Source organism: Microcebus murinus, chromosome 5 (assembly GCF_040939455.1).
Source record: "Microcebus murinus isolate Inina chromosome 5, M.murinus_Inina_mat1.0, whole genome shotgun sequence".
Taxonomy (NCBI): domain Eukaryota; kingdom Metazoa; phylum Chordata; class Mammalia; order Primates; family Cheirogaleidae; genus Microcebus; species Microcebus murinus.
In genome coordinates this window covers 24,885,986-24,900,329 of record NC_134108.1, presented here as the reverse complement: position 1 = coordinate 24,900,329, position 14,344 = coordinate 24,885,986, and the positions used below count along the sequence as shown (strand labels likewise).

General features: G+C 38.0%; 1 protein-coding gene across 1 annotated transcript in view; it reads left to right on the top strand.

The window, feature by feature from the left end:
• Nucleotides 1-14,344, top strand: part of ARFGEF3 (ARFGEF family member 3) — a 153,497-nt gene that overhangs the window by 120,969 nt on the left and 18,184 nt on the right. The window contains exons 23-27 of the mRNA XM_012748059.2: nt 5,158-5,302; nt 6,674-6,796; nt 9,380-9,483; nt 11,403-11,547; nt 14,067-14,195. Of these exons, the coding sequence (XP_012603513.1) occupies nt 5,158-5,302; nt 6,674-6,796; nt 9,380-9,483; nt 11,403-11,547; nt 14,067-14,195 (646 nt within the window). The remainder of the gene's footprint in view (nt 1-5,157; nt 5,303-6,673; nt 6,797-9,379; nt 9,484-11,402; nt 11,548-14,066; nt 14,196-14,344) is intronic.

Sequence of the window (14,344 nt, the reverse complement as noted above, 5' to 3'; positions counted from 1 at the left end):
AGTGAATGGTGAGCCACTAAGAAATAGAAGGACTAGGTAGGCTCTTCACATATCCCTGGATGACTGAAACATGGGTATGTGCAGGGTAGACCATAAAGACTTTATCAGAAAGTAAAAGGCAAGATAGACTTAAAATTGGCTAAACTTGAATGTTTTCCCCAGCCTCCACATACAGAATGATTGGCAGAGCATGGGAGCCTTAAAGACTAAATATGTTTGAGCACAATTCCTGCTCACATGATCAGTTGACCAGTAAGCTATGCAGACATGGGTATGAATACTAGAAAGTCAAGCTAAAAAATAAAAATTAAGAATAAAAACTGAACAGAGACATTAGTGCCATGAGAAGAGACAGATTTCATGGTCTAAGTCTGAACAACTTAATTAAAAAAACCTCAATAATAAATCAGAATCCAGAATTATTATAATATCTAAGATGTCCAGTTTTTTCAGAAAAACATATGAGAGATGCAAAGAAACAGCAAAGAATGACATGTGGAAAAATAGTAAATAGAAACTCAGAGTAAGCACAGATGTTATATTTGGAAGACAGAGACTTCAAAGTAGCTATTATAAAAATGTTCAAAAAAATTAAAGGAAAATATGACGATGACTCAAAAAATAGTTATTCTAAATAGAGAAATGGAAGCTATGAAAATGCAAATTCTGGAGTTGAAAAGGGCATTAACTAAAATGAAAAATCAGCCAGATGGATTTACCAGAAAGATTTGAGATGATAGCAGAATCAGTGAACTTGAAAATAGATTAATAGAAATTATTCATTCAGAAGATCAGACACAAATAAGTTTGACCAAAAATACAGCATCATAGACCTGTGGAATAATATCAAGCATACCAAGAGTGAGAGTCCTAGATGGAAAGGAGAAAGACAAAGGGATAGGAAATTATATTTAGAGAAATAATGGAAACCCAGTTAGGATCAACACAAAGATATCTATATAGACACATTATAGTCAAAATGCTCAAAGACAAAGACAAAATCTTAAAAGCAGCAAGAGAAAGGCAGTTTGTTACTAAGAGGAATAACCCTAGGATTAAATGCTGACTTCTCCAGAGATAATAAAAGCCAGAAGACATTGTAATGACATATTTAAAGTGCTGAAAGAAAAACTATCAATGAATAATCCTGGAGAAATTACTCTTCAAAAATGAGAATGAAGTAAAAACATTCTCAGATAAACAAAAACTTGGGAGAATTTCTTGCCAGCAGACCTATCCTGTAAGAAATACTTAAGGAATTCCTTCAAGCTAAAAGAAAATAACACAAGATGGTAAATCTATTCCTCAGGAAGAAACAGTACATATATGGGAAAATATAAAAGATTTTTCTCTTTCCTTTTCCTAATTTATTTTAAAAACATAATATTTAAAGCAATAACTATAATACTGTATTTTTTAATTTATTACAGATGTAATACAAATAACAGCAGAAAGGAGAGGGAGGAAATGGAGCTATATAGAAACAAAGTTGTTATGTTTCACCAGAATTAAGTTATTATTATAACGTGATCAATTGAAGATATATATTATAATTCCTAGGACAACAACCAAGAGAGTAATGCACACACACACAAAAAAAACCCTAAAAAACAGGAATTAAAGCTATCATGAAAAATGGGTTAAACACAAAAGAAGTTAGTAAAAGAGGAATGAAGGAACAAAAAATACATGCTATATAAATATACAAGAAACAAATAGCAATGACAGATGTAAATAGAACCATGTCTATAATAGTATTAAATATGCATTGATGAAAAAATATTCAGCATTATTAGTCTTTAGGGAAATGCAAATCAAAATCACATGAGACGCCACTTCACACCTACTAGGATAACTAAATAAAAAAGAGAGAAAATAGCAAGTTTGGTAAGGATATGAAGAAATCAAAACTCTCAGATACTGCTGATGGGAAGGTAAAATGTGTAGTTGCTTTGCAAAACAGTCTGGCAGTTCCTCAAAAGGTATATACCCAAAAGAAATGAAAACATAGCCATATAAATCTTATAGACAGGTTCATAGTCACATTATCCATAATACCCAAAAAATTGAAGCAATCCAAATTCTAATAACAGATAAATGGATAGATATATTAAGTGTGATATAGCCACACAGTTGAAATATTATTCAGCAACAAAAAAAAATGAAGTACTGATATGGGCTACACCATGGATGAATCCTTGAAAACATTATAGTAAGTAATGTTACAGTAAGTCACAAAAGACCATAAGTTATATAATTGCATTTATATGAAATGTCTAGAATAAGCAAACCTATTGAGACAAGAAATACATTAGTGGTTACCTAGGGCTGAGGGTGGGGTGGTGGAGTAGGGAATGACTTCTGATGGGTACTGAGTGTCTTGAGGGGGTTAATGAAAATGTTTTAAAATTAGATTGTGGCGATGGCTGTATGTTATAGGCCTATCATTCTCATAAACTTATCATTAGTCTTTGAAGAAAAATACGTAAACATGCATGTAACGTGAGAATTTCTAAAGTAGGGTTTAAAATTTTTTGGAAAAGTTTGACAATGAATTCAGATTTACCTTAATGCCAAATAGGAAAAGGAAACTTACTTTGATCTCAGGTAAAAAACAGATTGCTTTGAGTTTTATGTAGCTGTAGACTTTTTAAATGTCTTACTAAAAGTGATTTGAAAAATTAAATCTTTGGTTTAATTATTGGTGACTACGCTGTCATTCTCTTAGCCTTATGTGTTAAACTGTTTCCACAATCAAGTTTATGTAGATCCCGAGCAGTTATGGGAAACAATTATGAGAATCTGATTGGTATGTGTCACCTTTATTTAAAAACTAGCATTGGAACACTTCAAGGCTGTCCATGTGGATTGATATGATCAACATTCTTACAATTAAATTTTGTAACTAACTAATGGTATTATTCTTTAAAATAGGTAACATGTTTCCATGACTGTTGTTTTGGGGGCAATAATTTCATCAGCTCTTGTTTAACAAATTGAATAAATCAAAGGTCCATAGATTAAAAAAAAAAAAAAATCATCCCACAAAATACCTAAGCCCTGTTGGTTTCACTGGTGAATCTACAAACTAAGGATGAAAAAATAGCAACCCTACACAAACTCTATCAGAAAACAAAAGAGGAAGGAACACTTCTGAACTTAATTTTATGAGGCCTGTGTTACTCTGATACCAAAGTCACAGGAAAGAAAACAACAGACTGATATTCTTCATGAAATTAGACAAAAAATTCCTTTAAAGATTATAAGCAAATTAAATCCAACAACATATAAAGATTAAACACTGTGACATAGGGAATTTATCCCAGGATAATAAGGTTGGTTTAACAGTTCAAAATCAATTAATGTAATGTATCATATTAGTAGAATAAAGGATTAAAACCACATGATCATCTTTAAGAGATATAGAAAAAAACTTGAAAAAAAATCTATCACCCATTTTTGACAAAAGCTTTTAAGAAATGAGAAATAGAGGGATTTCTTCCATAGATAAAGGGAATCTTTTTTTTCTATATATTTTTAGTTGGCCAATTAATTCTATTTATAGTAGAGACAGGGTCTCACTCTTGCTCAGGCTGGTCTCGAACTCCTGACCTTGAACAATCCGCCCACCTTGGCCCCCCAGAGTGCTAGGATTACAGGCATGAGCCACCACGGAATGTTTGAGAATCCTACATCTAACATCACACTTAATGATGAAAGACTGAATGTTTTTCCCCTATCATCAGAAAGAAAGGCCAGGATTTCCACCTTCACCATTTCTACTCAACACTAACTATGATTCATTGCCTAAAGAAATTAAAGGGATCCAGAGTTGAAAAGAAAAGTAAAACTGTTTTAGTTCACAGACAACTTGGGGTTGTGTATGGGAAATTCTATGGGATTTACCAAAAATTTCTAAAATTAATAGTTAGCAAGGTCACTGAATACAACATCTACATACCAAAATCAATTCACTTCCTATATATGATAAATTATCCAAAAATAAAATTGGAATAAATCTATTCACAAGAGCATTAAAAATAATAAAACATTTAGGAATAAATTTAGCAAAAGAAGTTCAAGACCTGTACATGGAAACTACAAAATATTGCTGAGGGAAATTAAAGAAGATTCAAATAAACATAAGGTATGCCACATTCATGGATTTCAAGACTCGGTATTTTTAAAACAGCAAATTTCCCTAAATCAATGTACAGATTCAATGCAACTCCTATCCCAGTAGACTTTTTGAATACATTGTCAAGATGATTCTCAAATTTATGTGAATGTGCAAAGCATCTGGAATAGAGAAAACAAATTTGAAAAAGAACAAATTTGGAGAATTTATACTACCTAATTTCAAGACTTCATTAATCAACACAGTGTGGTATTGGTGTAAGGACAGATCTGTAGATCAATAGAACTGAAGAGTGCAGAAATAAATTCTCATGTTTATGATGGTCAATCAACTTTTGACAAGGGATGCCATTACAATTCAATGGTGGGAGAGGATCGTATTTTCAGCAAATGGTGCTCGATTGTGTGATAAAAATAAACTGACGCCCTTACCTCTTATCCTATGTGAAAAATAACTCAAAATGGGTCATGACTGAAATGTGAGAGTGAAAACAATAAATGTTTTTATAAGAAAGCATAGAAGACAATTTTTGAGACCTTGGGTTAAGCAAAGATTTCTTAGAAATGACACCAAAAATATCCATTAAAAGAAAAATTGATGAATTGTACTTCATCAAAATTAAAGACTTTTACTCTTGAAAAGACACCATTAAAAAAATGAAAAAGATAAGCCCAAGTCTTAGAAAAAATATTTGCAAATCTCAGGAATACATAAGGAACTCTAAAAACAATAACAAAAAGACAATGAGAAAACACAAACCCAATTTACAAAAACAGCACAGTATTTACAGGAGGCTAATCACGTGAAAAGTTGCTCAGCAACATTAGTCATCAGTGAAATGCAAATTAATACAATATGGCTGCATATTTAGAAGATTTTTGAGTTTCTCTTGGTTCTGGTTTTTCTTTTTCACTAAAATTAAGCCCCAAATAGGAGGCAGAGAAGTATATCACCCTTCCCAGAAATTCTGTCCCTTGTAAGGAGAGGATTCTAAATACTACCTCCTTTGCTTCTGCCAGGTTGTGACATCCATCGGTGAGCTGGTGGAAGTGTGTTCCACGCAGATCCAGTCCGGGTGGAGGCCCCTGTTCAGTGCCCTGGAAACAGTGCACAGTGGGAACAAGTCTGAGGTGAAGGAGTATCTGGTCGGTGACTACTCCATGGGTAAGAATGTTTGGATGAGTCTCCCTATAGAGCATTAGTTCTCTGTGCCAAGTTTCATGCTATAAAAAAAAAAAAAAAACAAAACCGAACAACAGGGAAAACAGACATTCAGCCATGTTCTATTAGGCAGAAGTCATGTGACACAGCAGGGACAGGAGTTCTGTGCTCTGCCAGCAGGCCGAGAGCTTTGAGCATTGTCAGGCCCTGCTCTCACTGACAAGTGGACAAAAGGCAGAGAAGAAGCTCCTGGTGTTTCACTTACACGTTGCTGTGTTGAGGTCATTCCCAAAGCCAAAAAGAAAAATGTTGTCCCCTTGCTTGTAAGAAGCAGAAAAGTATCATAACACAGAGGAATCAGGATTGGAGAGATTAGGTCTGGCTGGGAATGGGTGGGTGCCATGAAGCATGCCCAGGGCCCAGGGATGTTGTCTCGGAAGTCCCCAAGATAACCCAATATTCAGAAAACTACTAAAAGGACTCATGGGACCCAGCATATAGTTATGCTAAGATTTATTACACAGCTCAAGTCTAAGAGTTATTTTGCTAATGTAGTAAAGACACAGATTATAAGGGGAAAAGACACAGAATCTGGAGCAATCCATGCGCTGGCTTCCACATGGTCTCACCCTCCCACGGAGGATCACACACCGCACACTCTTCCCCCAGCAGTGAAAACAGGGCAACAGGTTTGTGATGTTTATGCCCAAAGAAGCCCATTAGAGACCTAACCGTGGGCTGATCATGTAGGCACCCTCCGTCTTACATAAACCAAAATTCCAGACTCCCCAAAGGGAAGCAGATATTCAGCATAAACCACATCGTTCACACAGCCAGTCTTGGCAAACTGAACTACCCTCATCAGTTAACTGTGGCCTGAGAATGGTCTGAGAGCCAAGTTGCTGGTTATCAGCCAAAAAGGTCAACCAAGCAAGCCTTTCTAAAAGGATAGTGGTCTTAGGCCTCTTATGTTAACTCTTTTCTGCACAGGTATGAATAAATTTGTATATGCCATCAGAGGTTTATCTAAGCCTGCCCTGTCCCTCCTTGTAGATATTCTACAACTACCTTTGCAGGAGTATTATAATGGCCGCGTAGTTCACTGCCCTGTAGACCAACACATTGGTTCAGCCCTGAATTCACCCAGCTTTGCCCTCGTTTCTCTCCTGCTCTCTCTCTTCCTAGCCTTCCTGTGGCTTCTCTGCAGGCAGAGCTGACAAGGACAGCGTCAGAGCCAAGCCAGTGGCCCAGTCCAAAAGCCCGGGCCTTTCTCCAGAAGATCTTTCCCAAGGCTCTGTGGAAGGTTCTGGGAGTATGGAAAACCTGAAGGGTAGAAAATTACTTTCTTAAAATTCTACAATCTTCCTCCCGCAGGAAAAGGCCAAGCTCCAGTATTTGATGTCTTTGAAGCTTTTCTCAATACCGACAACATCCAGGTCTTCGCTAACGCAGCCACCAGTTACATCATGTGCCTTATGAAGTTTGTCAAAGGACTGGGTAAGTGGAGTCCTCCATGGCTGAGGACCCTTTCCAGGGTGGCTTTGTGTGGCTGGAGACAGGGTACAGATGCCTGGAGCAGGCAGGCGTCCTGGGGTATAAGCAGATGGGGGGTGCCATGTACCCAGAAGTAGAAAGCTTACTGCGAAAGTAGATTGGGTCTTGTCCAAGGTTGATACCTTTTATTGTGGTCATGGAATAGCTTATAATGTAGCATATTTTCAATCTATATTTTATAACAACTGCATTTTCAAAGAATAACATCAACCTCATATTTGGCCTATTTAAAAAGGTTCTCAGGCTCCTGATCTAAGAGCTCTCCATGGTGAGACGCTCAAAACTTTTAAGTTTCTTCTAAATTTGTGGTTTAACTAACTACCCTTCCCATTCATTTCACCCCAGATAAACCTGTGCTATATAAAAATCTGCTATAACAGGTGATGTGGTATAGCAAGAATCTATTGTATTAAAGTTGTTCCTAAATTAAGTATAAAATTAGCTAGGTAGTTCCTGAAACATGAGGCCTCAATGTGGGTGGCTTCTGCACTTCCCAATGATATTTACAATTAATAAAACCTAGGACAGGAGGCATTCTTAACTTTTGCTAAGGAGCTGGGAAATTAACTCAGGCTGCTAATTATGTGATATTGAGGAGACTAGTTGTCTGCATAAGGACAATTATTGAATATAATATTGAATATTCTGAGATTTAAAATTCTAATTTTTTAATTTTAATTCTTAAAATATTCATGTGATTGTGGAGGCTGAGAAGTCCCATGATAGGCTGTCTGTAAGCTGGGAAACTAGAGAAACTGGTAGCATGGCTCAGTCCAAGTTTGAAGGCCACAGAAAGGGGAGCTGATGATATAAAACTCCCAGTATGAGGCCAAATGCTGGAGAACCTCACGTTCTGATGCCTGAGACAGGAGAAGAAGTGTGTCTCAGCTTTAAAGAGAGACAATTTGCCTTTCCTCTGCCTTTTGTTCTATCTGGGTCTCAGCTGACTGCATGGTGGCCTGTCACCTTTGGTTAGGATGGATCTTCCTACTCAGTTCAAATGCCAGGCTCTTCTAGAAAAAAACCCCACAGACACACCCAGAAATAATGCATTATTGGCTATCTGGGTATGCCTTAATCCAGTCAAATTGACACCTAAAATTAATTATCATATAGAAGATGTTTAAAACAGGTTCTATTTTTCATCTGTGAATCATAAGGTAGAGGTACGTGTATGGGGTTTGGGGGTCAGTGGAAAAGGCAGAGCCCCCAGTGTGGCCATAGTCTGTCCCTGCATACTGCCTGGCTCCAGAGAGTGCCATGTGCATAGACTTGGATGTGTAACACAGCAGCCAAGTAAAACACTTGGGAATACCTGTAATCATGGGTAGGAAATAAATTTATTTTTTATTCTCACCTGTTTATTTCAACATGAATTTGACCTTGTCTGTGTTTTCATAGTATAAGGTATATTGATCTAAACCAGTACTTGGCACACTGTGGCCCACATGCAAAATCTGACCCACTGATAATTTTTATGAATAAAGTTTTATTGGAACATAGCCATGCTCATTTGTCAATGGCTGCCTTCATGCTACAACAGAGCTGAGAGGTTGCAATAAAGACAGTATGGTCTACAAAACCGAAAGTATTTATTATATGGATTTTTGCAATAAACGTTTGCCAACCCCTGATCTAAAACTAAGATATGTTTATCTTTATATTTTTTAAAGAAGAAACATGCCTCTTTGCTTCTGAATTTTAACTAATGCCTAGTAATTATGTCTGTTTACCCACAAGGGATGGTGCTAGTTGCTACAATTATAGATAATTAGAAGCAATTATAGTACTGTGAAGTGATTTTATTAAAAGTATAGAGAAGGATTCATTACAAGAAGAAAAATAATAATTCTTATTACTATTCCTATAGAAAATCTTGATGCCCTTCTACAGATGTGTTAAATCTCTGGATATGTACAAAAAATAGAAATCATTTAAATTCAATTAAGTAGTCTCTGTCCCCAAGCCCCAGATGTTTAGACTCTTCCCAGAGTCCTCATTTATCATCACCATTTAGTGCTGTGTACTGGCAACGATCGAGGTCCTTTTCCAAAGAGAGAGGGGGAGTGCTTCATTTCAGCCCAATCCAGGGCTTGTCTCTGGGACTGTCCCTTGTCATCAAAGCTTCAGAAGTCACACCATCCAACAGCATGGCCTGGAGATGTCTATTCCAGTGTGCCCATGTACAAAAGAACACCCTCCAGCGACTGAAAGTACCGTGAAAGAACATGGAAGAAATGTTCATTGTTTAGTGAAAGGGCGAGTTACACAACAGTACAATCCCAATCAAATAATATGCATAGAATAGTCCCAACTGTATCTAACATAGACACATGTAGTGGGGAAAAAAATGCCTGCAAGGATATTTCTCAGGATTTTCTCCGGGATTGTGCTATTGAGGGTAATTTTTCTTTTCTATTTTAGTAAATATTTGGTGAATTAATGTAATGTGAATAAATAGGTCTCCTGTTATAAGGAGGCAAGCGAGGGTAACTTTGTTGGTCTCTGTCCCCCGCACCGCCACAGGGGAGGTGGACTGTAAGGAGATTGGAGACTGTGTCCCAGGACCAGGAGCCGCGTCCACAGACCTGTGCCTGCCGGCCCTGGACTACCTCAGGCGCTGCTCTCAGGTAGGCAGAGGTGCCCCCACCGAGCTCCCAGCCAGAAACCTGCCTCGGAAGATGTCAGCCAGATACATGTGGACGTCATAGCGGAAGCCCAGGAGAAATGCTTTGTGCTGTCTCTGAGGAGATTAGGGCTCAGATTTAGAGTATAAATTTTTGTCCCTACCCTTTCCACAAAGAAAGAAGCTAATGAAAATGCTAGAACACACGGTTGGGTCCTGAGAGCCCTGAAACTTCTCCTTCACATTCTATAATCTCTGTATTTGCATAATCTCTATATTGGCATCCAGCTATAGGGGAAGAAGTCACGGGGTCATGGGTAATCTTCCTGACAGTCCCAAAAAGTGTAGAGGGTGGGAGTGCAAACAGTGAAAAGGGACATTTAAAAAAGAAAGAGGGACTTGTTCAATCAAGACCCAGTAAAGAGAGCCACTTTATCGTCTTATCAAAGTGAGCAGTGACCTTCACGCACTCTGCCCTTTCTGCTTCAGTGCCCGACAAGCAAGAAGGTGCTACCTGCCAAAGCCCTTTCTCCTCTAGACTTCAGTGACAGCCCTCAGTCAATAGTTTCTCTCCTGTCTTCCCAAGCGTGTCCCCACGTCTCTTCTGGGCTGTTTTTACCTTTTCCCTCAGTGGCAGCATTCAGCCATCACCTCAGGAGGATATGCAGCCCTGACTTCTCCCTCCAGCTACCTCCCCTTCCACTCCTCTGATCCTTCCCTCCAACCCACTGACTTTTTGCCCCCAAATACACCAGCTCATTTCTGACCAGGACCATTGCTGCTGCTGCTCCTGCCTGGACACACTCTCCCCAGATTCCGTGTGACACTCTGTATCTGAAACATCACCTCCTCAGAGAGACCAGGGCTAAAAGATCTGGCAGGTCCTGCCAATGTTCCCCTCACACCCCATCACTCTTTCTAGCACCACCTGTCCAGTTTTTCCTATAGCATTTATGTCAGATTTTACTTATTATCTGTGAAAGAATTCTAGTCTGTAAGACCAACAAGAACAGGAATTTTGGCTGTCCTGCTCAGCCATTTCCCTGGCTTCTATAGAACAGTGTGGGCATGGCAGACACATTCCAATTCATGAAGATAGAAGGATCCTTGGGAGTTTGTCCCAGCAATACAGATCCCTGAGGGTCCAGGCCCTCGTAGTGAGAGGGGAATAAAGAGCCCAGGCCACTCCGTCAGCTCTAAGACCTTCATCTCCCACCTGGCCCCAAAGTCCTCCCTTTCCCCAGTCATTCTTGCCCCTGTGTGTCCTTAGCAGGAGTCCTCAAACTTTTTAAACGGGGGGCCAGTTCACAGTCCCTCAGACTGTTGGAGGGCCATTGGAGAGTGCGGCGCACATTCCACACATGCGCACTGTGGGCCCAGGACGAGTCGGCTGTTAAGCAGGACAGGCAGCGGCAGCAAAAACACCCGGCGGGCAGGATAAATGTCCTCGGCAGGCCGCATGTGGCCCACAGGCCGTAGTTTGAGGACCCCTGCCTTAGAGGTTGAGTCAGAGGAGGAGAAAATCAGAGTCTGGTATCACATTCACCTGCAGACTTTTCTCAATGATCCCCATAGAACTTTTTCCCATAGGCAGAAATTCTTGACACATTCCATGTTTCCCTTGGTAGGTTTCTAAAAGTCTATACAACTCATATGTAATTAAAACACTGAAAAATTATCTATAGGGCCTTTTTCCCACTTTTTTGTTGCCATTGAATGCTGTTTCATCTGCTTCATGGGAAGAATGCTTCCTGTAAGCTACCTTTATAAATCCAAATCACAACCAACTTGAAATTTTTATACATTGGGAGCTTCTCTAGTTTCCTGTCTCCCTTTAAGTACTGCTGTATAATTTCACTGTTCTTTAACACCCAGAGTACAGCTTTTTCCAACATATAATTGCAGTTTTTTTTTCTGATTTAGTTATTGGCCAAAATCTACAAAATGCCCTTGAAGCCAATATTCCTTAGTGGGCGCCTTGCTAGCTTGCCTCGAAGACTTCAGGAGCAGTCAGCCAGCAGTGAGGACGGAATTGAATCCATCCTGTCTGATTTTGATGATGACACTGGTAAGTTGATTGGACTAAACCAGGTTATTTTCTTTTTTCATGTGCCCAGAAGCTTAAGCCATAAATTAAGTAGCTTATGGATTTTCCTAGTCCTTTTGGTGCTGCTATAATAGAATTCTGGAGATTAGGTACTTTATAAAGATCAGAGATTTATTTCTTATAGTTCTGGAGGCTAGTAATTCCATGGTTGAGGGGTCTGCATCTAGCAAGGGACTCCTTGCTGCATCATCCCATGGCAGAAGGGCAAGAGAGCACTGGAGGGAGGGAGGGAAGGAGCTGGACTTCTCCTTTAATCAGGAACCCATTCCCAAGGTAATGACATTAATCCATTCATGAAGGCAGAGCCCTTAAAACCTGTTCACCTTACAGTTCCCCCCTCTCAACACTGTTGCATTGAGGATTGTTTCCAACACATGAACTTTGGGGGATGTAGTCAAATCATAGCATATATCATAAGAATGGTCATCTGTTTTTGTCTTTTTAAAAATAATTTTACCAGAACAAGTCTATTTAAAGTTTACATGGACTTTCCAAAATGCATTACTTTATAATAGATGCCTCCAGACCCATCCTTGTTAGATGAATACAGATTTGCAGATTCCACTAAATGTAGTTTCTAACTAGGAATTCTCTTGACTTTAGCAAATTGGAATGAAGTTGCATTGGTGCCTTGGCACTTAAATTGGCTGGTAATTGTCTTTAATATATTTTAGGAGACACAATCATTATATAATTACTTCCTGCAGGACTATTTGGTTAGAGACTGGGGAAATTAAGCCATTACTAAAGAAAGAATCTATCTGTGACTGGTAAAGCTGAAGGCTCACAGAAAGAATAATTTTAACGAATTTTTTTTTCAAATTAGGTCCCATGTAACCTCCTGTGAATCAGAGTTCAGTCTAGTAACTGGATAATTTTCAGATGGATTAACTCATGCTCATGCCTGCTGTCTTCTGTCTCAAAAGAGTCTGTCCTGTTCTGCATCTAGAAATGGAAATCATACCCTTAAATAGGTCTAGTTTCTGGACATAAGTTTTTTTTCCAAACCCTTGCAAAAAGCACTTTTCAGGGGAAGTTTTATTTATTTTTATTTTACTGTTATAAATGCATTTATGGGGATGGCCAGAAGAGTTACAGTTTTCAGTAGAGATTATTAATAGTTAAACTTCATGAGTTCAGATTAGTTGTGAAGAAGAACTACAGGAAAGAATAAATAATATAGAAAACAATTAAAGTATTGAAAATTGGCTAGATGTTGCCTAATAAAAGTTTCAGTTTAATGATTAGTTTTTATTTAGCATTTTAAACTTCCAACCCAGATAATTATAAGCAGGAGATAATGTTGTTTATCTATAATACATTATTTAAAACAGTTCTAAACAGTTGTGTATGTAACAGTGAGCATTCCTCTTCCATTTGTGTAAATCATTAATCGATCCCCCCCCTCCCCCAGGAAGCCCATCTTCTAATGGATAAAGTTTAGTCAAGCACCTATTTTGAGTTTCCCATATAATCAGTTCATTCCGGACTTTAAAGTGATAATTATATGTGAAACATAGTAGATCAGAGAAAAGAATAAAAGTAACAGCTTTAAGTTAGTATTAGAAATTAAACCATTCTCAGCATTAACATTCTCAGATATTATTCCTCTGGTTTCCAAAGGTACATAATTACTTTTTTCCCCTATAGAAATTCTAAATATGTACAAAACTAGATAGCATATACAAAATATGTACATATACAGATATACATATATAGAATATACAAAACTAGACAATGCTATAATGTACCCATCACCTGCTTCAACTATTATCAATTTATGGCCAATCTCAGATCATGTATATCTTTTCTCTCTCTCCTTCCCTCCTCCTTGTCCATATTAAGACAAATCCCAAACCTTATAGCATTTCATCTGTAAATGTTTGTGTGTGTTCTTTAAAGATAACAGATATAACCACAGTGCCATTATCACACCTGAAAATTAACCATAATTTATAGAAGTTATAGGAGTTGGAGTGAGGGAGAATGACTGGTTAATGGTTAGAGAGTTTCTGTTTGAGATGATGAAAACGTTTTGGAAATAGTAGTGATAGTTGCACAACACTGTGCAACTGAATTACATGTGTTAAAATGGCTGTTTTTTATAAGTATTTACCACAATAAAGTTATTTTGTGAAAAAAGATAGACCAAGGCAATGGAAATAGAAAGATATTTTATTTTTTGCTATCATCAGCTCCTGAGAAATCTGACAGTCTTTTCAATGCAGTAGAATTTACATACCATATCACCTTTTTATTAAAGGAGGAGAAGAAATGTGAGCCATTTCTTTTCCTTTGACTTTGTCAGAACCTGTAAATCACAACCTCTTCATGTTTATGGGTACTGAAGGCTAACACACTGGGTGATATCTCACTTCTGTATAGCACTTGACAGTTTCCATACAATGTTTAATCGAATCTTGTGATGATTCTACATTATATCTAAATGGATTTCATAGAAGTCTCTTTTTGGTTTGCAGGTCTGATAGAAGTCTGGATCATCCTGCTGGAGCAGCTAACAGCAGCTGTGTCCAATTGTCCCCGCCAGCACCAGCCACCAACCTTGGATTTGCTCTTTGAGCTGTTGAGAGATGTTACCAAAACACCTGGTAAGTATTCTATATCTGTTTTAGGGAGAAGTTGTTATACGTACAACTTTTTTTCAGGAAGGTATTTTTTGCAGATGTCTACCTATTTTCATTGTTTCCTAGACTTAGCACAAAGCTTCACACATAAAATATGCAAATAATTATTTGCT